This window comes from Apodemus sylvaticus, chromosome 6 (genome assembly GCF_947179515.1).
Source record: "Apodemus sylvaticus chromosome 6, mApoSyl1.1, whole genome shotgun sequence".
NCBI lineage: Eukaryota > Metazoa > Chordata > Mammalia > Rodentia > Muridae > Apodemus > Apodemus sylvaticus.
In genome coordinates this window covers 43,213,308-43,237,506 of record NC_067477.1, presented here as the reverse complement: position 1 = coordinate 43,237,506, position 24,199 = coordinate 43,213,308, and the positions used below count along the sequence as shown (strand labels likewise).

Genomic DNA, 24,199 nt, shown 5'->3' with positions numbered 1-24,199 from the left:
TAGGATTTTAAGCTTTGAGATAGAAAGCTACAGATGGATGCTGGCTTGGCGTGGGTTAGCAGATGACCCCGGGTGCGTCCAGATCACGGCCAGTGCCAAGTCTTCAGTCGAGATGGCGCCTGGGGCGGGTACATGTGTCGGAGTTCCCAAGTTCCACTGAGGTCTCCAACCTGGCAAGGACCGCTGCTTCCCGGGAAACCACACAGGTGCCACTCTGAACAGCGGCTTCATGCTACTTAGCATCAGGGGCGTGCCCAGGGAAAAAGAGGACACGTCCACTGGTGACTCAACAGCAGGCGTGTCCCAGGCCCTGGAGCGCTGTGGTCCTCCGAGAAGGTGCAGGGGGAGGGGGGAAAGGGCGAGGGCTGGTTGTGGGCGTGTCCGAGAGGCGCTGACATCACAGGGCGGAGCGCTCGCTTAGTGAAGCTGCGAAGCTGTGGGAGGCTGCACTCACTCGAGGACCTGAGTTGCACGGAGCCGCTTCTCCTAGGGTGATTCCCTCCCTGCCAATCATGTTCCTGAGGAACAGCGTCTCCCGTCTCCTCCGCGGGCAAATTCCTTGCGTCCTGACGAGATCCGTCCACTCTGTGGCTGTAGTCGGAGCCCCTTTCTCTCGGGGACAGGTGAGAACTATGACCCGAGCTGACGGGACACTAAACCTGGAGAGTTTCGTGGGGCCGGGAGCGAGGAGAGGGGAAAAAAAAACCGTGGGGAAGAGCTCGCGGGATCCCATGGTGGGCACCTGGAGCGCTCGTGAGATTTTCCCCGACCCAGATGGAGATGAGGGACTGATGGAAGGCAAGGGGTGAGAGGGGGCACTGGACATCGAGAGGGAAGTACGCATCGAGAAGGCGAGCATCTGTGCTCCAGGACGACGGAGAGGTGGATATTTCCAGTTTGGAGTGATGAAGGGAAGGAAAAGGGAGAGGATTCTGTGGAGCAGCTGCAGAAGGCAAAACCGGGATCGTTGGGAAATTGTCGGAGACTGTGACCGGGAATTAAGACAGGCTTCAGGTTCTGTTCTTGTAAAAAGAGCATTAACCTGGCAAGAAATCGATGCTGGTCTCTGCAGCTGCGGGAGAACCGGAGGGGCTTTGTTCTGCTTTCAATGAAAGAAACCTGCTGTCGCGAGGGCGCATTCACTGATGGGGAAGCTAGGTGCCGGTTCCGCCAGATGCACACACTCAGTCACAGGATCTGAGACTCTTCTGGTCCGGCTCTCAGTGAGGGACTTGGAAGGTTGATTTGCTTTCAAGAACAAAATCTTACCCCCTCCACCCATTAAGCATTTAATGAAATGATCAGCCTTCTACAGTAGAAGTTCTGATGCTGTGAACGGTTTGCAGAGGAATCTGCTAAGAACTCAGTGTAGCATCAGATTTCTGTGTCAAAGTGTTTCTGCTCCTTTCCTCACCTTCTCTTATGTCTGTGGGATTTGTATGATTCACAGAAAAAAAGAGGAGTGGAATATGGTCCAGCCGCCATTCGCGAAGCTGGCTTGCTGAAGAGACTCTCCCTGTTGGGTAAGTGGTTGGATTTCCATGTTTATTCAGGAAGGGGGAAAAGACCTGCTCAGAATCTGATCTCTTATATCCTGATCCTGTGGTATCAGCGCGGCACCTGTAAGTAGTTTGTTCCCATCTGGTATCCTTGGGATTCCTTCTGCAGATAAACATCTATCAGGGAGTCTTCAGCGGAAGTTTTTTTGTAAATAGTGTTAGGGAAGTGAAGCACAGCAAAGTGGGTCCCGGAAGAAGCCATCGGGCCTGTCCGGGGCCATTGGTGTATGAAGCTAAGGAGCTAGCTCGCTCCAGCTTGAACTGCTCAGTTAACCTCTCCTGGTTACAAGGTAGCTTTCCTAACTGAGCCGAATCAGAGTCATCCATCTCACGGGTTGCCTCCCTCCAAACCATTTCCTCTCTGAGGCTAACGGGTTTGTATTATTGTAACCACGATGTAAATGGGTTGTTTGATTTTTTTTTCAAAACTACCTAATTATGAAATCACTTGGGTGACTTGTTAAAAGCAAGTTCCTAACCTCCTCCATGGAAGAGTTCTGACTCTGCAGATGAGGTAAGAGCATTTTTACAGGCATTCCTTGAAGTCAAATTTGCAATTTTCTGTGTTGTAATTAAGGTAGTGTTTAGACTTTTAGGACCAGAAGTAAATCAGACTCCAAGATAAACACCATGTCTACAGTAGTGGAGAACTGTAAGTACCAAGGCACCAAATTTCAGTACCTGTTTGGTATCTGTCCCAAATACTAATAGCAGGTCACTAGGACCATTCATGTATCTTTTCTGGTGCTGTGAATAAGGGACACTCATCTTTCAGAATCAGGAATAATGAAATCATCTAATGTGTCCCTTTTATGTGGGACCATGACACAGAACAAAGAGATGAGAGTAAGGATAACCGCAAAAGACAAGTTGGTGAACCAGTGAGTTTGTTGAGATGGCATACAGGGGAGTGAGTGAGGGGCTGCGTCCTGAGAGCCTACCCCGGCTTGAGTATCAAAACGACTCTAGACTCTAGTGGCCTGAACACTTTCATATTAGCCTGGGCCAAATGTCAAAGGAGGAATGGCCTTTCATAAGTAGAGATTGTGATGTCTTTGGAATGGCTTGAGTAACTAGATTACAGGTGATTGTGTAATGGAAAATAAGAAAAGATAGCAAGAAAATCAGATTGTTGCTGTTGTTGTTGTTGTTTGAAACATGGTCTCTCTATGTATCCCTGGCTGTTGTAGAACTTGCTATGGAGGCCAGGCTGGCATTGAACTGGAAGAGATACAACTGCCTCTCCCTCCAAAGTGCTGGGGTTAAAGGTGTGTGCCACCAAGCCTAGCAGAAAAGCAGATGTGAATATGAAATAAACTTGGTTTTGACCAGGATGGGTTTGAGATACCTGTAAAAGGAAGGTGAGGCACCGGAACAAAGGCAGAGAGCAAGCATGGCTTCCCAGAGGGAGGCCAGAGTCGGGCAGAGCTGTAAGCAGGGGAGGAGGTTTAAGAGAGAGCACAGCAGTTAAGAGCACTTGCTGCTTTTGTAGAGGACCCAGGTTTGGTTAGCAGCCACATGGATGCTCACAACTGTAACTGCAGGGCATCCGATGCCCTCTTCTGATCTCCATGGGCACCAGGCATGCACGTGGTACACATATGTATGAGAGACTCCTGGTAGGGATAGGGGCCATGGTTATCTACTAAAGGCAGAGAATTTCCAAGGTGGCCAACTTCTACCTCACTGTCCTGACTTGAGACAAAAGCCTACAAGCAGGCACCCTGCCCACAGACTGGTTCAATAAGTTCAAAGCCAGATCTGGATTCGTCAAACAACAACAGTTGCATGCCAATCAGCCATCCTCTCTTTCTATAAACTGAACAACTCTTCAGAGACTTGAAAACTCTAGCCTTCAAGAAGAGAATGGATTTTCTGGTCTTTTCAGAGGGTGGCCTTCTGCATTTCTTCACTCCCAATAAATACCTTCCTTCTACTGCTGATGGTGTCTGTTCTGTTGGTGGTGTTTGAGATTGCTCTGCTATAACCTGTTGCACTTAAGATTTTTCCTGCTTCTTAAATTCTTTAGCTGGCAGCAAGTAAACCCAGTCAAGATCCCTACACTGTATCCCTATGCACACACATACATGCAGATGTGCATGCATACATACATACCATGTGATTGTCCCCTAGGTCTGCCATGATGAGTAAATGCCAGAGTCACATCAGGTGAAGGTTTGAAGGTTAGAGGGTCTCTCAGGAAGAGGACCAACCAAGGGGGAGAGGAGGCCAGGACAGAGTGAAGTGTTACCCTGAGGAGACCATTTGTCGGGGAGGGGAAGCCAGCAGCTTTATGATAAGAAACCCAGCAAAATAAAGGCAGGCAGATCCTGGGCATGAGCGTGGAAGTTTCAGGAGAATGGTGGGAGGAGCCAGGCTGAGCCATCACTGCTGCCCAGTGCAGCTCACATGCCTCCTGACGCTCTTAACCTTCACAGATCTCCATTCTCAGCCTCAAAGTCTCTAAAGTCCAAACTACTACCTCAGGCTCTCTATCAGCAGTTTCTTGCATTAGCAAAACAGATTCCTCTTCTGCTATCTGAAGTGCCAAGTGAATTCAAGAAGAAATGCCTTAGGAAAAAATAATGTGAGCTTTGTAATGAGGGACCAGAAAATCCCCTAGCGGCTTCTTGAATTCCAGCACCTGCGGCCTACCAACACTACCCAGTTCTTTCTGTACAGCAGCCTCGGGAGGGAACGGGTGGCTTCTTCACTAGCACAGATGAATCACATGACCACAATTCCAAAGTGAGACTTCAAAGTGGTAATTTAGGCTTGCTGCTGTCTCTAAGCACAGAATACTCTTTCTACTTGTAATGGCAAAGGGGGTGGATGTCCGTGGCGCTCAGAGCTTCAGAGGAATCTGGAGCAGGTTAAGTCTCAGCACAGCAGCGGCGGCTCTTCTCTCCCAGGTTTTTCGGTTTCCACATTCCGCCTCGTTTTTTTATTGCAACTAAAGCTGTGGCCACTTGACCTAGGTTCCACCAAGGAAAACATGCATAGCAAATTTTGATTTGAAATTTCAGGAGGGACTGAGACGATACCTTCCCTGGATCATTCCGGACTGCGTGTGCCGTTACTCCCGGCAAGCATTTAAACTAGACTTTGGGGTTTTTGTTTGTTTTTTGTTTTGTTTCTAATTGGTGTCTTGCTATATAACGCTGTTGTTGGGAACTCCAGGGTGGCCTCAGACTTACAGCAATCCTCTGCCTCTGCCTCCCTAGCTCTAGGCTTACATGTAGGTCAGTGCCACCATGCCTGGCTTTAGATTTAGATTCTTAAAAGATTCTCTTTAATGATTCTAGGAGAGTCTCGGATTCGGTAAGTTGTTTTTCTGCTTAGGCAGGTTTCTGCTGTTTGTCATTAATAGGCTACTTTATAAGCAGCGGTGAGAAACAGTCTGCTGCGAAGACCTCAATTGCAAATTTTGATCCCTACTTCCCTCCCCTTTTACACAATCTGTTTTTTGGGGTTTTTTTTGTTTGTTTGTTTTTGTTTTGTCCTTTTAAAAAATGCAGCTTCCTAGTATAGTTTCTTTGGCCTTTAATCTTCTAGTGAGTCTTAAATTTTTTGCATTTCAGCAACTTCCTGTTGGTGGTGCTCTGATTTTTGAACTGTCACATTCCTTAATGTGACCTCTGGGAACAACAGTCTAAAGTCTTGATTGGCTTACAGATATCAAGTTCTCAATAAATGGACCTACTGTGACTTGAATTTATTTTTTTTCTGTTTTTAGTATGGTGGTGGTGGTGTTGTTATAGGACTATATATCCATCAAAATACATTGAATGGTTTGTGAATTGATAGAATATGCCTCAGGTTTGTTTTTTCCCCTCTCCCTCCCTCCTCCCATCCCTCCTCTCTCCCTTTCTTTCTTTCAGTAGCTATCACTATGTATCTATCCCAAGCTGGCCTCATTTCCCGACTCTGCAGCCTTAGCCTCCTGCTGATGGAGTTACAGGTGTTTGGCATTGTGCCCAGCTTAGTTCTATTTCTATTTTTTCCCTTCTCTTTTTTTGTTTTTGTTTTCTAAGACAGGGCTTTTCTGTGTAGCCCTGGCTGTCCTGGAACTCAGATCTGCCTGCTTCTGCCTCCCAAATTCTGGAATTAAAGGCATGTGCCACCACTGCTTGGCAGGTTTATTTTTCTTAGAACAGCTTTTAGGCACTAAAACTATGATGAGCTGGGCATGGGAATACACTTGGAGAAAGGGGCAAGTGGATCTTTGTGAGTTTGAGACCATTCTGGTCTATGTGGTAAGGCTTCGTACAGGACCAGCTAGCGAGATCCTGTCTCAAAACAAAAAGTATGAGTGTATCACTGATTGATAATTTATGTACACAGTTGTGTAATTTGCATATTTTTGTTAGAGTGCTGATAAATTCTAGATGCTAGATTTAACCTTGGTGGACAAAATTAATTCCTGTTAACAATGCCCTAATGAGGTGTGATTGGAGATGGAAATGGAAAACATGAAATATGTCAGGTGGCCATGTACAGAATAAACGGAAGCTAGAGATGGGGACAGCAAAGGTCGGAGATGGGTAAGAATCGAACCTTAGATAGATGTCGCTGAAAAACAGCTGAGTCAGTAAACCCTGGGAAGGAAGAAAAGACATCTGAGCAAAGAAAACAGCACATAAAAGACGGACCTGAGTCGGGTCTAGATTATGAACAGAACCCATGCCCTAGCCCTAGCCAAGGTTGCTGAGTTCAAAGGGGTGAGCCTTCTACTCCAGGTTTTTAACATCTTCAAAAGATAGTTACAGGAACTTGCCGTTACTTGACAATTGCAGTAGTTTCTTAGAACGCATGTATAAAAGGATCTCCCTTGTAGCATTTATCAAAATTCCTAATTCAGGCTGGAGAGATGGCTCAGTGGTGAAAAGCTCTGGCTATTCTTGCAGAAGACTGGGGTTTGGTTCCCAGCACCCACGTGCATCTCCATACTATGGTTCCATTTCCAGGAGATCAGCACATCCTTCTGACATCCAAAGGTAGCAGGCATGCACGTGGTGCATACACATGCGCATACACAGGCACGCACACATGTACGTACAATAGAAATGAGTCTTACATTTTTTAACCAACTGGGCATTTGCCAAAGTTCTAAATTTAAAACTATGAAACTATAGAGCAACCATGTGAACTTTGTGGATTTGGGTTGGAGCAGAGTGTAGTTTCTTAGCTATCATACCTGGTCACCAAAACCACATATGACAGAAATGAAAACAGATCATGTGGGTTTTATCAAAATTGAAACTATGAGCCTTGAAGACATTATGCTATGAAAGAAGGCAGATATTAAAGGCCACTGACTGGCTCCGTAAGTGTGAACTGTCTGGAGTGGGTGAATCTGTGCAGGAAGTAACTTAGTCATTCCTAAGGGCTGAAAAAATAGGACATGATTGGAAATGGGTTTAGGCTTTGAGGGGAAGGTAACTGAACCTGTTCTAGAATTAGATAGTACTGACATTTTCACAACTTGGTGAATAATATGTTAAAAAAATTACTGAATGAATTGTAAATTCTAGGAGTGAATTTCATGGCATATAAATTGTATCTCTAACAAACCACATACACTGCTGTGACTGGAAAGAAAGTATGGAGCGGGTGAGCTGCATGCTTTCTTATATGCCATTTGCTTTACAAACACCATAGAATATTGTATTTTTGCATAGACTTTATAAATCATGTCCATTGACATCTAGATCTTAGGCTACCAATTTATAATCTCTAGTTTTGGGGGGGAAAAGAGACAGTTCTACTTTGAATAAAAAGATGAAACTGATGTCTTTGGGATGCTGTTTGAATAACTCTTGGATATCTTGGGACAAAAAATTGGTTGCTAGGTTATATCAGTAGCAAATAGTGAATGTCAGAATTTGCTATCAGTGAAGGAGTAGAGTGAGTCAGCCTTTAATATAAGAAAGACGCTCTGCCCGTGAGTCAGGAAACAGAAGCAACTGTCAGAGAGCAAGCATGACTTGGTGTAGGCATGCACGTGGGACTGGGAGTCAGCGGTTGACATGGCCTTCTTTAAGGTTAGAGTTTTGGAATCTGCTCTGTCGCTAACAGCAGTTGGACATGGCTTTATACTTCCTTTGGTGATTGTGTCAGTTCATTTTGAATTGCTTTAATAGAACGATGTATAGTAAACAGAAGTTTATTAGCTCTAGGTGTAGAAGCTGTGGAGTCCATGATTAGGAGACTACATTTAGTGATGCCCACGTTTACCACATCCTAACATGGTAGAAAGCATCACATGGTAAAAGAGAACAAGAATCACCTTATAGCCTCATGCTCTCTTGTAATCAGCATTAATCTGTGTGTGAGGAAGCCCACACGCTCCATCTGCAGACACTTCCCACCGTGCCCATTTCCCAGCACTGGTGCATGAATTAAATTTTGAGCACATGATTTTTGAGGGGGCCATATTCAAAGCCATAGCAAGATGCTAGCACAAACCAAACTACCGCATTGCTTTGGTCCTGTCTGAGCTATACTGCCCTTGTGGGATGAGCCATCTGTCCTGGGGAGGTAGGAGCTGAGGCCTGAGGCCTTTTTAGGCTTCTCGAATCTCAGTTAGACCCTGGATGTCATTATTGGTGATCTATTTCTTTTTTTTCATTCTTAAACAAACAAACAACAACACTTTTGTTTGTTTGTTTGTTTGTTTGTTTGTTTTGATTTTATGTGTTTTGCCTGTTTATGCATATGTATGTAATACCACCTGGGCGCCTGGTGTGCTCAGAGGCTAGAAGAGGCCATTGGATCCCCTGGAGCTGGACTTACAGACAGTGCTGGGATCCAAGGAGCATCACATGCTCTTAACTACTGAGCCATTTTCTAGCCCTTTAAAAAACACTGCGGGGGGGGGGGGGGCGTTAGAGAGATGGCTTAGCGGTTAAGAGCATTGACTGCTCTTCTGAAGGTCCTGAGTTCAAATCCCAGCAGCCACATGGTGGCTCCCAACCATCCCTCTTCTGGTGTGTCTGAAGACAGCTACAGTGTCCTTACATATAACAATAAGTAAATCTTTGGGCCAGAGCGAGCAAGGCCCTGAGTTCAGTTCCCAGAAACCACATGATGGCTCATAACCATCTATACAGCTACAGTGTGCACTCATATACATAAAATAGAGAAATTAAATCTTTAAAAAAAACCACTGTGCATGTACAAGTCAGGACAATTTGTACAGCAGGCCTAGTGGGTACATATTCATAAACCCAGTCAGTACTTAGGAGGCAGATGCAGAATCCAGTTTGGCCTATATACAGTGAGTGAGATCTTTTCTCAGAAAACAAACAAATACACATGGTCTTCAACACCAGCTTCCTCTGAATTCTTGCTCCCATTTCCTGTGATGGTTCCTTATCTGTAATCTCAAGCCCTTCCTCTACCACCTCAGATACAAACATGCTTAAGTTCTCCTCGTCATCTCCCAAATTAGTTTTCCCTTTACTATCATCCGCGTCTGCATCCAACCCCTGTGTCGGGTAACTAACATTACACATAAGAGCCTGAAATGTCAGCAGCTGGGAAAAAATTAATTTCACTTTCAAGCAAATGATCTGGAGGTCCAGAACTGGTTTGGTGACTCTGTGCCTCTGATCTAGATTCTTAACTTGTGCTGTTGGCAAGGCTCCTACTTAATTGTTGTATACTCATTTCTAGAAATAGAAGCAGGGTAGGTGAATGGACAAAGGCACTAAGGGAGAAGGTTCCCTTTCTAAGAAGCTATGGCAGCACATTGCTGTCCGTGTACTTGTTGGCTGGTGCTGGTTACGTGGGCACGTCCCATTTCTAGGAAAGCTGATGAGTTTAGTTTATTCTAAGAGGTTTACTCCAGAGAAAAACCTTTGTGGATGGAAGGCTAGCCTCCACCATGTTATCTCCTTATCTAGATTAGGACTTAAAGTTTTTCCACTTGTGACTCTCTTTAACCTGAGAATGTTTTCCCTGCTTTGAGACAAGGTTTCTTTGTGTAACCTTGGCTGTTCTGGAACTCACTATGTAGACCAGGTTGGCCTTGAATCTGGAGATCCACCTGCCTCTGCCTCCTGAGTGCTGGGACTAAAGGCATGCCACCACTGCCCAGCTCACCTGAGAAATTTTTATCTAATTCTATGTTTATAGTTATACAAATCAAAGATTTTCTGATAATCATAAATTAGTAGTCATATTTTAACGTTTACTAAAGACAATAGCAAATCCATATACTAATGAGATGGATGTGTTTAGTTTTACATACAGAATTAAATCTTGAACCAGGTATGTTAGCGTGTACCTACAAATAGGGTTTAAGAGGCTAAAACAAGAGAATCATTACAAGTTTGAGGCCATCAAGGGACATAATGAGTTCCAGGCAAATCTGGGTACAAATGTAAGACTATTAAAAAATAAGTAAATAAATCTTGGCTGAATCATTTGATTTTACTTTGTTATTGATTGTATTTGATTTTATTTGTTATTGTCATTGTTTTTCAGAGTTGATTGATATTTATTGATTTTATTCTATAGTCAACTTTGAGAAGGCTGCTTCACATAAATATGTAAAGCAGAGTGGAAGAATTAATGTTTGGGGCTATTTCAGAGCCATAAATCCAAGCCAAAACTCATGTGATAAATTAGAAAAAAATTTAAATTTACTTTTCTCTGTGGATGTTTTGCTTGCATGTATGGATGTATAGCATGTATGTGCTTGATGCCTGAGGAAGTTACAAGAGCGCACTGGATCCCCTGGAACTGAAGTTACAGACAGTTTTGAGATGCCATTGGATGCTGGAAATTATAACTAGGTCTTTTGCAAAAGCAACAAGTGCTTTTAACCCCTTAGTGATCTCACCAGTCCCCATGTGATTTTTAAAAAAAAAAAATCTCAAGTCAGCAACTCAAACAGCAAGTGTATGTATTTTTTTAATACTTTAATAATTTCATCTATTTATTGTGTGTCTTGTCTGTTTAGGTCTTCATATCCAAAATTGTTTCATGAAATGATGCAAACGTGTGATAGACAAGTTTTTGGGAAGTTTTAGGTTACACCATCAGTTTCAAAAAAAGCATAAGAGGAAGTGTGGAGAGAAAACCCAGAAAGATGTCTCATATGACCTGTAATCCCCTTGGCCCACCCCCTTCCTTGTTACTATGTTATCCTTGTTACCTTTTAAACACAATTTGCAGGAAGGGCTTAGAACCTCACTGACCTTGGATAGATAGCAAGGAAGTCTGGTAACAGCTGGAGCTCTTGCCCCAATGTATTTTGCTTATAGTTTCAGACCATGAATTTTAAGTCATTATTAGACCCAAACATTTCTTTTTAAATGTAGCGTCTACTTATGTAGCCCTGGCTGTCCTGGAATTGCTACATAGAGCATGTTGGCTTCAAGCTAGAACTGGAACTCCAGATACACCATCATGCCTGCTCAAATATATGTTTGCTAATTAAAATAGGAGCCATTACAATCAACACATTTTTCACACAGTGAAATAAGTTTGTTTCCTCTGCAGTATAATGAACTCCTGCTCTGGGATTTGACAAAATCCTGGGAAGCACTTTTTGCATTCTGCTGGCTATGTTAAAGGTTATCAGAATGTTTGAAGAGATCTGATGGCGAGAGGTCAGGTGAGCTTGGGGCTGAGGCAGGACTTCATTGCCCAGTTGGTTCAACCTTTGAAGCACTGCCTTTGTGATGTGTGGTGATGTGTCGTTCTGGAGAACTGGGCCCTTTCTGCTGAGCAGTGTCTGCTGTAGACATTGCAATTTGTGGTGTGCCTCATAGGTGTGAAAGGGCCTTCTCCATACCTTCTTCTGTTCCTGCTGTCTTGAACCTGGGAAGATCTATCCTTAGATATACAAGAGCAAAACCCTAGCTATGACAAAGCCAAAAGCCAGGTCCCTGAGTCACTGGACAGACAAAAGTCTGCTGTTAATCTGGATGGTAAACAAACAGCTGTATTTACTATGTTTTGAGTAGTTAGCTGCAGCAATTTGGCCTATTCCACATACAAGAATAATAATCTTGTATTATTCATAAAGGTCTTCAAGAATACATTGTCATGTTTAGGGACTAACATGGGTGCCTATACCATTTAAATACTTTTATTCATTCTTTTTTAAAGAATTTCTATGTCTATAAGGAAGGAGGGGAAATTCACAGCAAGACAGTATTGGTACAAATTGTCCTTACAGGGGGCCATTCCTTGACTCCAGCAGTAGTTGTCCCTACTCTTTACCTGGTACTTACATTGTGAAAATTAAAGAGCCGAGTTAGGAAGGCTTTCGTACCTTTTTTTTAAAAAATAAATTATATAATTGCCAGATGCTGGAAAGAACCCAGGTATCCCTCAACAGAAGAGTGGATGCAAAAAATGTGGTATATCTACACAATGGAGTACTATTCAGCCATTAGAAACAATGAATTCATGAAATTCTTAGGCAAATGGATGGAGCTAGAGAATATCATACTAAGTGAGGTAACCCAGACTCAAAAGGTGAATCATGGTATGCACTCACTAATAAGTGGATATTAACCTAGAAAACTGGAATACCCAAAACATAATCCACACATCAAATGAGGTACAAGAAGAAAGGAGGAGTGGCCCCTGGTTTTGGAAAGACTCAGTGAAACAGTATTCAGCAAAACCAGAACGGGGAAGTGGGAAGGGGTGGGTGGGAGGACAGGGGAAAAGAAGGGGGCTTACGGGACTTTCGGGGAGTGGGGGGGGCTAGAAAAGGGAAATCATTTGAAATGTAAATAAATTATATCGAATAAAAAATATACTGTAAAAAAATTATATATATATAAAATTTATATATATAATGAGTACACTGTAACTGTCTTTCAGACACACATCTTTTTTTTTTTTTTTTAACAGAGCTGAGGACCGAACCCAGGGCCTTGCCACTGAGCTAAATCCCCAACCCCTCAGACACACATTTGGTCCCATTACAGATGGTTGTGAACCACCATGTAGTTGCTAGGAATTGAATTCATGACCCCTGGAAGAGCAGTCAGTGCTCTTAACCTCTGAGCCATCTCTCTAGCCCTGTCATACCTTTTCAAGATCAAAACCCCTTCAGGGTCTGCCTCTTAGTGTTATGGAAACACAAGGCAGAACTTATCAGGTTTTCACAGCCAGACTCATGTTGACATGTAAATTATCAAAATTGCATGCAGCTGGCATAATTAGATTGAGAAATAGCCCTTCCAACTTGCACTGTCAGGAAGCCCTTGTGGGTATGTGAGGCACCTGGGAAGCAAGTGGGAAAACAAGAGAGCTGTTTGGTGAGGCGCAGACAGTAAGTAGTGGGTAATCTCTCTGAAAACAAAACAAAGATTTCTTTGATGTGTATCAGTGTTTTGCCTGCATGTCTGGTGCTCATGGAGGCCAAAAGAGGCATTAGATCCTCTAGAACTGGAGTTATAGACAGTTGTGAACTACCATGTGGGTCCTGGGATTGAACCCAGGTCTTCTGAAAGGGAGCCATTGCTACTCGTCACTCAGACATCTATCCAGTCCTCCAGAGCCGGTAATCTTAAGAGTCCACATTCATACATAAGTGAATCTGTTGAGCTACCTCTGGCAGCTGACTGGTATCAGGAATCAAATCCAGGGTCTTGTGCATGCTAAGCAGTTGCTCTACCCCAGTGTTACAGCTTAGCCCCTGAGCTGCACATTTAGTGACCAAGATCCTCCCACGAAATGCAGTCTCTCTTCCTTGGAGTACTTGCTGTAAGACTGGCAGATTCTTTTAGACCTTGTGCAGCTCCTTTCTCGTAAGTACATTGAGTAGAATACTGTTTTCTGTTAGGCTTATCTCAGTTTATGCCCTGGCATCCTTGATTGGGCTTGAGTGTTCCCTAAGTTCTATTACTTAATCTTATCCACCGAAACGTTAATGTCCTTGTTTTCTTATTGGTCATATGAAGATTTCTATGAGTTAAAGGTTTGGCAAGTAGTTCTGAAAGTTAATATTAACATTATTATAACCTTTTGATTAGTCAGGGTTTTCTAAAGAAACAGTACTTATAGAATAAATATATATACTCACTCTATAATATATATAAAGGAGATTTACAGGTTATGGTCTAGTTAGTGCAACAATGGCTGTCGACCATTAGAAGGTTCAAGAATTCAGGAGTTGTTCAGTCCATGAAGCTGGATGTCTCAGCTGAGGTCTTCAGTATACACTGGAATCCTGAAGAACCAGGTCCCGATACCAGTGAAAGAATGGATGTGCTGGCAAAGGGAAGGCAAGCAGGCAAAGGATGAACAGACTCTTTCTCCCATGTCCCTCCATAGGCTTCCAGCAGCAGGTATGACCCAGATTAAAGGTGGATCTTCCCACCTCAAAGATCTGAATTAGAATTGGATCTTCTCACATCAAATGATTTAAGAAAAACTCCTTCACAGGTTTATGAAGCCATTAGGGTTTCGTTAATTCCAGGCCTTTAATAGTAAATATAGTATTCAAAATACCAGATATGCTCCAGTTTCTTAGACCACATTAAGAATCTATGCTTGATGTTGTTTAAGGAAGTTGCTACGGTTAACAGGGAGGCAGAAACATTCTAAAATAGTATTCAAGATCTGTCCAGCTGATCTGCAGAGATGGCTTAGCAGTTAAGAGCACTTTACTATTCCAGAGGACTGGAGTTCAGTGTCTGCATTGGCTCCACAACTTCTTGTCTTCTTTTAACTTCAGCTCTAGGGAAATTTCACACCCACCTCTAGTGTAGCACATGTGTTCAGGTGACTGGGGAGCTGGAGGGAGGATTCAGATCTCCTCTAACTCCAGCTCTGGGAGATCTGAATACTAAACACAGGTCCTCTGTATGAGCAGATCAGTGCTCGTAACTGCTGAGCCATCTCGTCAGGAGCCGCCTAGCCACGAACCTTTAAAAACAGATGTTTAGTAATTTTTCTGTTGGTTCTTGATCTGGTTGGTTATTCTGTCAGTTTGACACAATCTAGAGCCAGCTAGGAAGGGGGAATACCAATTAATTAAGAACTGTCTCCATTAGACTAGCTTGTACGAAAGACTGTGGTTTTGTTTGTTTGTTTGTTTTTGAGACAGAGTCTATGTAGCCCTGGCTGGCCCAGAACTCACTAAGACGCCTAGGATGGCTTGGAATTCACCAGCCTCTACTTCCTTGAGTACTAGGAATGAAGGCATGCATCCAGTTGTGGGGCATTTTCTTGAATGATGATTGAGGTGGAAGGGCCCAGTACACTGTGGGTATTGCCACCTCTGGACAGGTGGTCCTGGGTTATACACGAGTAAGTCCCAGAAATCAAGCTAGTAAGCAGCATTCCTCCGTGGTCTCTGCTTTAGTTCCTGTCTCCAGATTCCAGAATTGAGTTCCTACTCTGATTTTCCTCAGTGATAGACTGTGATCTGAGATGTGTAGGCCAAATACTTTCTTCTTCAAGTTTATTTTAGTCACAGTGTTTACTACAGCAGACAAACTAGAACAATTCTCAGCGTTTTGAGAAAGGATAGTTTTGCTTCCTTTTTTTTTTTTTTGTTTTTGTTTTTGTTTTTTTTGGATTTGGGTTTTTTTTTTTTCCGAGACAGGGTTTCTCTGTATAGCCCTGGCTGTCCTGGAACTCATTCTGTAGACCAGGCTGGCCTAGAACTCAGAAATCTGCCTGCTTCTGCCTCCCAGAGTGCTGGGATTACAGGCGTGCGCCACCACTGCCTGGCAGTTTTGCTTCCAATACCCATATTTGTTGATGATTAAGGTTGGCCTTAACATCTCAGGTTCTTGGCCATATAATTTTGTTTCAAGTTAAGACTTCTCATCTTTATATTCTTTCCAAGTTCTGCTTTAGAATGAGTTGGGTTCAAGAGGAAAGTTCCTAACTGTACAGTTTAAATTCATGATGATTTGGTTATAACCCAAAATTTTAACTGACCTTTGTAAATGTTAAAATAAAAGATATGGTTTCCCAGCACTCCAGAGGTAGAGACAAGCGTTTCTCTGTGAGTTCAAGGCCAGCCTGGTTTATATATTGAGTTCCAGGATAGCCAGGGCTATGGGGTGTGATCCTATCTCAACAAACAAAAACAAAAACAGTAACAAAAATCAGATGCCTTCCAAATGTCTTAGCTGTAGGTTTGACTTTGGCACTCAGCAGGAGTGTGACCGTGGGCAGGTTCCTTCCCTGCTGTTTTTTTTTTTTTTTTTTCATCTATACAGTAAACATTATTTCAGCTGCCTCATTGAGTCTGAAATAAAAATTTATAATAAGTTAGATCAGTGCCTGAGTCCCTAACAAATAAATGCTAGGTAACTTCCCTATGTCCTCTGATTGATTTATTATTATTTTGGGACAAGTCTTTCAGTTTTGGCTGGCCTTGAGCTTGTTTATGTAACCAAGGTGGCAGACAACTTCTGATCCTCCTGCCATTACATCTCAAGTGCGGAGATTAGGGCTTTGTATACAATAGGTAATATTCCACCACTGTTATGTTCCCAGCTCCTGACTTTTTAAAAGAGACATATTGTGTGTGTGTGTGTGTGTGTGTTTTATTGGCTGTGGTGCCTGAAGAAGACAGGAGAGGGCACTGGATTTCCTGGAGCTGTAGTTATAGACAGCTGATGTGAGTGCTTGGTACACGACTCAGGTCCTTTGGAAAAGCAGAAAGTGTTCTCAATCTCTGAGCCATCTCTCCAGCCTTAGCTCCTGACCTTTTATTTTAGAAAAATTATATTTGAGAATTTGTTCTGTTGCATTGCTGAGAATCAAACCAGGGCCATGAGAGTTTCTACACATGTATTTTTGTCCTGAAAATAAACAATTAGTCCTGATTGTTAAACTACTTAATTTTTTTATATCCTAATGAGTTTTTTTTTAATCTTAATTTCACTTTATAATTTTGAGGTGTGAGATCTATTTGCTTGCTACCTATTTGATGGTTCTCAGGTTAATAATGTCTCTGGATTTCCTTGTCCAAAGTGAAGCTCTAGGAAAATGGTGTTCATAAAAGGGTTTACCTTGCTAGCAGGTGACACGTGGAACTGTTGTCAGACAAAATGAATATGATGTGTCACCAATTTGTCCCGAGTAATTACTTGCAGCCCAGGCCAGTAGACGTTGGAAGGTTCATCTGTTGCTCTTCATCTGTTGCAGGATGCCAACTAAAAGACTTTGGAGACTTGAGTTTTACTAATGTCCTCAAAGATGATCCCTACAATAATCTGGTCGTGTATCCTCGCTCGGTGGGCCTTGCCAACCAGGAACTGGCTGAGGTGGTTAGCCAAGCTGTGTCTGGTGGCTACAGCTGTGTCACCATGGGAGGAGACCACAGGTAAGCTTTGGGCTTAGTGATTAGCTTCTTTATTTCAGTGTCCTTACTTGGAGAAAAACACCACAGAAGAGACTTTGCATCCAACAAGGTTCAACACAGCAAGCTCAGAGGTAAACTAAGCAAGGTTCTGAGAAACTGCCTCAAGACAGCCATAAGGCTGTGTTGGAGAACTGGTAGGATCCATCCATTGACTGAATTCACATGCTTTTATTAATATTTCCACTAATTCATTTGTTAGCAATCCTTCCTTGGCATATGAACATATTTTCTCTCTAATATAGACATGGTCAGCCCTTTAAGTCTTTCTTAGTGAATTATTTTTTCAAAGTATGAGAGAATGCTCAACTGTGGTCTATTAGGACTAAAATAAATACATGTAAAATGAATACTGAATACTATAGAATTTCAGAGGGAGAGGTCTGGGGTAGTGTAGCCAAATTCCACCAGGGAGTTTGGTGTGAGCTAAGCAGTGAAGTAGAAAGAGATATTGCAGTAGTAGTAGTGAACACTTATTGATAGTTCCAGTTAATTAATCCTAACGATGTCCTGAGGGAGATACAGCTTTATCTCATTTATTGCTAGAAGCTCTGAGGGACAGAGGTTAAACAGCTTGTTCAAGGCCTAACCCCAGGAAGTAGGAGAGCTGGCATTCAAATCCACCTTGTTTTTCTTTTTGATTCAGCCTATCAATTTTCCCTGAGGTGCTCAGAGAACTTTCTAGATAACTATCAGAAGTTAAACCTTTGCTCTAGCTTCAGGAGCAAGTAGATTTCTCATTAGGCATAGAAATTCAGGAAGGAAAAGAACTCAGGCTCTCTGGAGATGACTGGCCACTCAATGGAGTCAACCAGAGGAGATGGCAGGTCTCTTGCCTCCTAAATTGTCTCATCTCTGAATGCTTATTCTTGGTTTTTGTTGTTATTTTGGTTTTTGTTTTTCCTCCTGGTCATGTCTCACTGGAGATCCCATCAGTGTGACAGCCACAGTCTTTACTTTTTCTTTCTGTCTACAGCTTTTGTAGTATAGCTATACTACAACCAGGTTACTTAACTACTTCCAGTTCAAAACCAAGACTGAGGCTGTTGTAGCAAGGAGGGAAGAAATGTCTGCTTGATTTGAACTTGTGGTGTACACGAGCTCAGTAGGGGTTGCCTTGTAACTTTAATGTCTAACAGCCCCCCTTTTGGGGTTTTCAGCAGTGTTACATACAAGCTTTGACAATTTTCTGATCCTGTGTGTTGTGCTGGGAATTAAAATCGGGGCCTCACACATACTAAGGCAAATGCAGGGCCACGTAGCTACACCCGCAAGTTGGCTTCCTAATTTATCTTTAGAAAGTTGATGTAAGTTGGCTGGAGCGGTGCACACCTGTAGCCGCACTGCCCCGGGACGCTGGAGCAGGAGTGCTGCCTGAGCTCCTTACACACCAGCCTAGGCAGCACGACAGGCCCCATGGCCGCCAAACAGCAAAAACCCTCTAACATACCAGATTCCTTGAAAGTTAGAATTAAAGAGATTAGGCAGCATTCCTGCCGTTGTTACAGACAAGATCCCACTGCTCAACTAAATTTCATGTTAATCTTTGAGCTTTTCTGGGCTAGTGCTAATGGCAAATTAATATGGAGCAGTGGTGACACATGTCCCATGGCAGGGACAGCCAGTCACCAGCACTGCTTTTGCCCCCTAACTTTGAATTTTATGTGTGTGTTCTGCCTGTATGTATGTCTGTCCATCATGAGTGCAGTGTCCTCAGAGGCCAGGTGTTGGGTCCCCTGGAACTAGAGCACTGACTCTTTAAAGCTTGACCTTTCTCCTGTCCAATTCACTTAAAAGTTAATCTTTGGGAAGTACAACTAAGGGACTTTTGTCTCTCTGTCACCCAGCCTCAGGCTAGACCCTGACTTTGCCCTGGGGACAGAGTGTTAAGCAGTGTTGGCTGAGATTATCTGTTACTGGGCTTGTTTGCCAAGTAGAGGGCCTTGAAGATTATTATATTTGTTCTCTGCAGCCTGGCAATAGGTACCATAATGGGCCACGCCCGGCACCACCCTGATCTCTGTGTCATCTGGGTTGATGCTCATGCTGACATTAATACACCCCTCACCACTGTATCTGGAAATATACATGGACAGCCACTTTCCTTTCTTGTCAGAGAACTACAAGACAAGGTAAGCGGGCCCAAATTAAAAGGCAAATGGCTTGCACGGTTATCCTGGGGGCTTTGGGAATCTAAGTGAGATTTGAATGTCGGATGAGCTGAATGTGACTTACCTACTCTTTCACTTTATTTACATTACTAAGGACCAGGCAGCCAACTAGATGCGAGGGGCTACAAAAATAACTAGGTCAGTAACTAGGCCTCTGTTCTCCATGGGGTGCATAATTGTTTAGGAAATTAAGTTTGTAGTGGTAGGTGATAACTGTAGTAGTGGATATTTCCATAGTCCAAGGACTTAGGTCAGAGGCCACACTCTAAAACACACTGACTTAGGGGCTAAGTGTCACTGTGCTTACCTTTGGGTAAAATTTTGAGCTCTTCAAAAGCCAAGGAAGTCTTTGTTAGACAGGATTCTCTGCTCAGCAAGAAGCCAAAGCTAAGCCAGAACAAAGACTCAATCTGTAATGAGCAAAGGGGTGGTGGGAAAGGCTAGCCGGCACATTCCTGCTCCTTAGGTCGCTAATGAGAAACCAGCAGCACCTCAGAAGAGGTGCTTTTACCTTCTCAGGAAACCTGTAGTATTTTGCAGCTGCCCTTCTGAATCTTTCAATGGACAGTTTTCCCTCCTAGCTCAGGTGTTTTGTGTCATCTCAAACACAATGGACAGGGGAGTGACAGTATACTCTTGGGAGCACATGTGATTATCTTAATAAGAAAGGATTTCTGACTAATCTGTGTCATCCCTCTCCTCACAGGTACCACAACTGCCAGGATTTTCCTGGATCAAACCTTGCCTCTCTTCCCCAAGTATTGTGTACATTGGCCTAAGAGATGTGGACCCTCCTGAACAGTAAGTTGGTGCAGAAGGGGTAAGCTTTGGCCCTGTCCTGCCTATCTGTTTTAGGTCAATATAAAGGCAAGAGTCCCTAAATATACATTAAAAGCCTTTAAAACTAGAGGCTTCCCTTTTATCTTTCCAGTTTTATTTTAAAGAATTATGACATCCAGTATTTTTCCATGAGAGATATTGATCGACTTGGTATCCAGAAGGTCATGGAACAGACATTTGATCGGCTGATTGGCAAGTAAGAAATGACATAAACGTATTTCTAGGTCTCAGGAGGAGGCAGGGCAACTCTGGGAGAGCAGTCCATACCTTGAGCATAGTAATTTCACTTCTCAAGTCAGAGTAAAACATGTGCGTGTATTTTCAAATAGTTCAGAAAGGCATAGAATCAATCATAAATCATATTCTTCTAGATTCAGGAGGGGTTAAGTCATTGACCCATCCTGCTTCTCATAAATTTGTTTTTGATTTTGTGTCATTTGATGAGAAGCCTTCATCACTGTTCCAGTGCTCCCGTTCTTCCTAACTTCATTACTGCTTCATCTGAGTTCTGTATTAAGCGTAAAACCACATGCTAGCTAGGCTCGTTTTCCCAACACTGGGGCTTCTCTTCTGGGTGGTCAATATCAGAACTACCGTCTCGTCATTCTCGAAGATGCCAAGATGTTATTTGCTATGAGGATGTTGATGTTTGTCACGAGAAACCTGCACTCAAGTTAGAATTGAAAGATAAATTTGCAGACTTTAAACTGGATTATGTTCATTCAACAACTATAATGAAGCTAACTTAATTAGTGTATGAGAGAAGTGAAGTGTTCCAAGGAGACATTAATACCCCAGGAAACCCAGAATAATGCACTGGATGTTTTCTGAAGCAGGCAGAGCAAATGGCAATATCTTAAAGTACTATGCAATAAGTTCATATGCTGATCTCGGTCACTTCCAGGGATAGAAATCTAGAAATACACTGAATCAGCAGAGCACCAGGATGAGAACAAAATCAAATTGTAGCCACAGAATGAAGACTGCAAGCATAACACAGTCTCTCATTCTTTTCCTTTCCAGAAGACAGAGGCCAATCCACCTAAGTTATGATATTGATGCATTTGACCCTAAACTGGCTCCAGCAACAGGAACCCCTGTTGTAGGGGGATTGACCTATAGAGAAGGAGTGTATATTACTGAAGAAATACATAATACAGGTATGTAGCCAGCTCTTCAGCCTGTTCACTATATATATATAAACATGCTGAAATCTCTTTCTGCAGGGGATCTTTTCTGTGTTACTGTTTTTGGTTAAACTTTTTGGTTTTTTGTTTGTTTTGTTTTGTTTTTTTCTCAATACAGGGTTTCTCTGTGTAGCCCTGGCTGTCTTGAAACTCACTCTGTAGACTAGGCTGGCCTCAAACTCAGAAATCTGCCTGCCTCTGCCTCCCAAGTGCTGATATTAAAAGTGTGCCCCACCATTGCCCGGCTTGGTTAAACTTCTATAGCCTAGAATCATATGGCTAATAGAGAATATAGACAGATATTTAGAGGCATCTTTGGATCAGGACTATACCAAAGTATGCTAATACTGCCCAGGAAGTTATGTCACTCACATACTTAGTAGATTCAGGATATAGAACAGAATGTCAAACATGCATTTTCTGTGTCTAAGCTGCCTAAAGGCAGATTAAGAAAACAAGCCATGCAGCTCCTTTCTCTAGTTGTAAGGGGTTTGTAGTTGTAAGGGGTTTGTAGTTAGTTGTAAGGGGTTTGTAGTTAGTTGTAAGGGGGTTGTAGTTAGTTGTAAGGGGGTTGTAGTTAGTTGTAAGGGGGTTGTAGTTAGTTGTAAGGGATTTGTAGTTAGTTGTAAGGGGTTTGTAGGTAGTTGTAAGGGGTTTGCAGGTAGTTGTAAGGGGTTTGTAGTTAGTTGTAAGGGGTTTGTAGTTAGTTGTAAGGGGTTTGTAGTTAGTTGTAAGGGGTTTGTAGTTAGTTGTAAGGGGTTTGTAGTTAGTTGTAAGGGGGTTGTAGTTAGTTGTAAGGGGGTTGTAGTTAGTTGTAAGGGGTTTGCAGGTAGTTGTAAGGGGTTTGCAGGTAGTTGTAAGGGGTTTGCAGGTAGTTGTAAGGGGTTTGCAGGTAGTTGTAAGGGGTTTGCAGTTAGTTGTAAGGGGTTTGCAGTTAGTTGTAAGGGGGTTGTAGTTAGTTGTAAGGGGGTTGTAGTTAGTTGTAAGGGGGTTGTAGTTAGTTGTAAGGGGGTTGTAGTTAGTTGTAAGGGGGTTGCAGGTAGTTGTAAGGGGTTTGCAGGTAGTTGTAAGGGGTTTGTAGGTAGTTGTAAGGGGTTTGTAGTTAGTTGTAAGGGGTTTGCAGTTAGTTGTAAGGGGTTTGCAGTTAGTTGTAAGGGGGTTGTAGTTAGTTGTAAAGGGGTTTGTAGTTAGTTGTAAAGGGGTTTGTAGTTAGTTGTAAGGGGTTTGTAGTTAGTTGTAAGGGGTTTACAGGTAGTTGTAAGGGGTTTGTAGGTAGTTGTAAGGGGTTTGTTTGTAGTTAGTTGTAAGGGGTTTGTTTGTAGGTAGTTGTAAGGGGTTTGTAGTTGTAAGGAGTTTGCTGGTTCACCTGCAGTTGGAAATTATTTGGAGCTCAAATCCACTTTTTTTTTTTTTTTGAGACAGGGTCTCCTGTAGCTAAAGTTGACTTGAAACTCACATAGTTGAGGAGGGGATGACTTTGAATTCCGTATCTTGCTTTTCATCTCCCAGGTGCTGAGAGTATAGACATGCACCACCATGTCCAGCTTTTAAGAACATTTCTTGAAAAAAAAATTTTTTTAATACAGTCAACCTCAACTGTCAATTCGGTTTTTTTGAGAGTGTTTCTCAAGTTGCTGGGATTAAAGGCGTGCGCCACCACTGCCCGGCTCAACTGTCATTTCTCAGGTGCCATTCATCCTGTTTATTGGATCTCTTACTTGTATGAAACTCAATGACGGGGCAAGTCAGCTAGCCAATGGGCTCTAAGCTCAGCCTCTCTCACAGTGGCATTGCAATCACATGGTATTATGGTTGGCTTTTTTATATGGGTTCTGTGGTTTGAGCTCAGGGCCTCATGCTTGAGCTATCTCCCCAGACGCCATCTTGAAGACAGTATAAGGTAGTATCTTTTTTTCTTTTCAATCAGAGACAAGCCTTCTACTGGTGCTTGTTGGTAACTTAATAAGGATACTGTTAGAGAAATGGCTGGTGAAGGTCACTAAGGTCATGATTAAGGTGAATTCTAGATTATCAAGAGTAGCTACCACATGATACAACCTTAACAATTACTTCATGAAACTAGGAGACAACCCTAAGATCCAAAGGCCAAGACCTACAAGGAATTCTTTTGTTTTTAGGCAGGATCTCACTTAGATAGGCCAGGCTAGCCTTTAACTGGGAGGTCTGCCTGTCTCTGCCTCCAAAGTGATGGGAATAAAGGTGCACACCTCACAACAGACAAGAAATCCATTACAAAGTATTTATTGCTGGGCGGTGGTGGCGCCTTTAATCCCAGCACTTGGGAGGCAGAGGCAGGCAGATTTCTTGAGTTCGAGGCCAGTCTGGTCTACAAAGTGAGTTCCAGGACAGCCAGGGCTATACAGAGAAACCCTGTCTCAACAAGCAAACAAACAAACCCAAAAAAGTATTTATTATGTGTGTATGTGTGTAGTAGTCACCTGTCAGTCCTGAAAATAGAACTCAAGTTGTCGGATTAGTGGCAGAAGCCTTTACCCTCTGGGCCATTCAGAGGGTAAATGCCATTCAGGAGGCTGAGGCAGGCAGATTGATGGTTTAAGGTTAGCCTGGGATACATTGCAGGACCTTGTCTCAAAATAAAAAATACTTTACAACAATATCTATACTTCTGAGCATGTGGTGGTGCCTCAAGAGATACTGATAGTGAAGTCAGGAAGATGGCTAAGTGTTGGTGAAGCAACTGCTGCACAAACATGAAGACCTGAGTTTGGATCCCCAGAGATAGCACACACCGGTGATCCTGTGGTAAGATGGAGACAGGAGAATCCCCAGAAACTTGAGGGCCAGCTATCCTGGAATGTTTGAGACCCTGCCCCAAAGCAGAAATGAAGACCAACATCCAAGGTTGCCTTCTGTCCTCCACATGCACACAGTGGCAGGTACACACACACACACACACACACACACCTTACACAAAAGGATAAAAAAGTACTGATGGGCTGGAATGCAGCTCAGAGTGGTAAATCACATGCTTAGTAGGCATAAAATCATGGTTCAATCTACAGTACTGGGTGCAAAGTAAAAGGACCAACAGACCCCCAAACAGAC

The 24,199-nt window shown here is 43.0% G+C and overlaps 1 protein-coding gene across 1 annotated transcript in view; it reads left to right on the top strand.

Annotated features, from left to right (window-relative positions):
* Positions 1-438: 438 nt before the first annotated feature.
* Positions 439-24,199, top strand: part of Arg2 (arginase 2) — a 25,206-nt gene continuing 1,445 nt past the window's right edge. The window contains exons 1-7 of the mRNA XM_052185577.1: positions 439-623; positions 1,451-1,523; positions 16,701-16,878; positions 18,887-19,046; positions 19,792-19,886; positions 20,017-20,121; positions 20,949-21,085. Coding sequence (XP_052041537.1) covers positions 513-623; positions 1,451-1,523; positions 16,701-16,878; positions 18,887-19,046; positions 19,792-19,886; positions 20,017-20,121; positions 20,949-21,085 — 859 coding nt within the window. The 5' untranslated portion in view covers positions 439-512. The remainder of the gene's footprint in view (positions 624-1,450; positions 1,524-16,700; positions 16,879-18,886; positions 19,047-19,791; positions 19,887-20,016; positions 20,122-20,948; positions 21,086-24,199) is intronic.